Genomic DNA, 1,841 nt, shown 5'->3' with positions numbered 1-1,841 from the left:
ACGAAAAAAAAACAACAGTCGAGCAATCGAATTTAAATAAAATATCAGCTTATAGGGAACGATAAGACGGAACTGTTTTTCTATTTACAGTTTATTCGTCCGACGTTTCATTTCAGAGATAAAAATTAATAGCTCGGAAGACCTTTTCCCTGAAATTCAACTTTTCCGACGAACTTGTAACTTTTCAATTTTTATTTTCGAAACCAAGCATCCTACGAATAAAATGTAAAGAGAAAAAAGTTTCGTCTTATCATCCCCTATGAGGTGATATTTTTCAAAATTTCGAAAAATCAGTCATTGTCAACTATCGATGCTTTCCATTTCTACCATTAGAAATGTAAATAAATTTCAGGTAAACGGAGCTTTAAGTTTAGAATTTTTATTTCTGAAACTAAACGTCGTATGAACAAACTGTAAATAGAAAAAAGTTTCGTCTTATCATCCCCTATGAGGTCATATTTTTAATAATTTTGACAAATAATTAATTATTGCCTAACAATGCTCCTCATTTCCACCGCTCCAAACGCGATCGAATTCAGAGAAAAAGAAAGGTCTCGTAGGTTTCGAATTTTTATCTCTGAAACTAAACGTCGTATGTACAAACTGTAAATAGAAAAAAGTTTCGTTATAGCATCCCTTATAAGGTGATATTTTTTTCAAATTCATCAAATAAGTTATTCTCAGCTAACGAAGGTTCTCATTACCACCCTTGTAAACCTACATAATTAAGTTTCAGTAAAAAGGACTTGTACCTTTTCAATTTTTATTTCTAAAACTAAACGTCCTATGAAGAAACTGTAAATACAAAAAAGTTTCGTCTTATCATCCCCTACAAGGTGATATTTTTCAAAACTTCGACAGATCAGTAATTCCTAAGTAACGATACTTTCCATTTCCACCGTTTCAAATTTAATCAAATTCAGGGAAAAAAGGCCTTCCACTTTTCGAATTTTTATCTCTGAAACTAAACGTCCCACAAGAAAACTGTACGGAGAGAAAAAGTTTCGTCTTATCATCCCCTACAACGTGATATTTTTCAAAACTTCGACAGATCAGTAATTCCTAAGTAACGATACTTTCCATTTTCACCGTTTCAAATTTAATCAAATTCAGGGAAAAAAGGTCTTCCACTTTTCGAATTTTTATCTCTGAAACTGAACGTCCTACAAGAAAACTGTAAATAGAAAAAACTTTCGTCTGATCATCCCCTATAAGTTGATATTTTTTCAAAATCGATCCAACAAACATAAACATATCTCCGAGGCCATTACTCGAGGGCGTAAACAAACGCCCTTCGCGGTGGAAGCGTTGATCCCTCTTAATTGGTGTTTTCATTGGGTCAGGACTGGCGCGGAAACCCAATTTTGCTCTGGAAGCCCACAGTGGAGCCCGAAAGCGGCGGCGAGAGGTTCCTGACAGCCCAGCCGTACGATCTGATGGTTCGGAGGAAATTCAAGCAGGTCCCCTTCGTCCTAGGCGTAACGCAAGACGAATTCGGTGGAATAGTGGCCTGTTGGTACAATATCATCTAAATTCCAGATAAATCTTACCTGTGCGTTATTCCATCGCGAATTGCAGATTACGAGCAGGACAAGAGGAACAATGGCACCCTGTACAAAGAACTGAACGACAATTGGAACCGACTCGCCCCTATTATATTCTATTACGAACGCGACACGCCTAGATCGAACTACATCAGTAACGAATTACGTAAATTCTACTTCGGCGACGAACCGATCGACACGGATACCATCGAAGCACTCTCGCGCGTACGTAAAACGTTCATTTGTTCGAGGAGGATATCTCAAAAGCGAATAAAATATATATATATATATATATAT

At 36.7% G+C, this 1,841-nt stretch overlaps 1 protein-coding gene across 1 annotated transcript; it reads left to right on the top strand.

Annotated features, from left to right (window-relative positions):
• Nucleotides 1-1,331: 1,331 nt before the first annotated feature.
• LOC128882393 (carboxylic ester hydrolase-like) lies at nt 1,332-1,810 on the top strand (the record flags this gene model as incomplete). The annotated part of the gene is made up of 2 exons (XM_054133986.1): nt 1,332-1,512; nt 1,579-1,810. Coding segments are annotated over 2 exons (413 nt in total), but the record flags the coding sequence as incomplete, so codon positions are not given.
• Nucleotides 1,811-1,841: the final 31 nt, after the last annotated feature.

This window comes from Hylaeus volcanicus, unplaced genomic scaffold, assembly GCF_026283585.1.
Source record: "Hylaeus volcanicus isolate JK05 unplaced genomic scaffold, UHH_iyHylVolc1.0_haploid 11478, whole genome shotgun sequence".
Lineage (NCBI taxonomy): Eukaryota > Metazoa > Arthropoda > Insecta > Hymenoptera > Colletidae > Hylaeus > Hylaeus volcanicus.
Note: the sequence above shows the minus strand (reverse complement) of the source record. Positions and strands in the feature narration are given on the sequence as shown.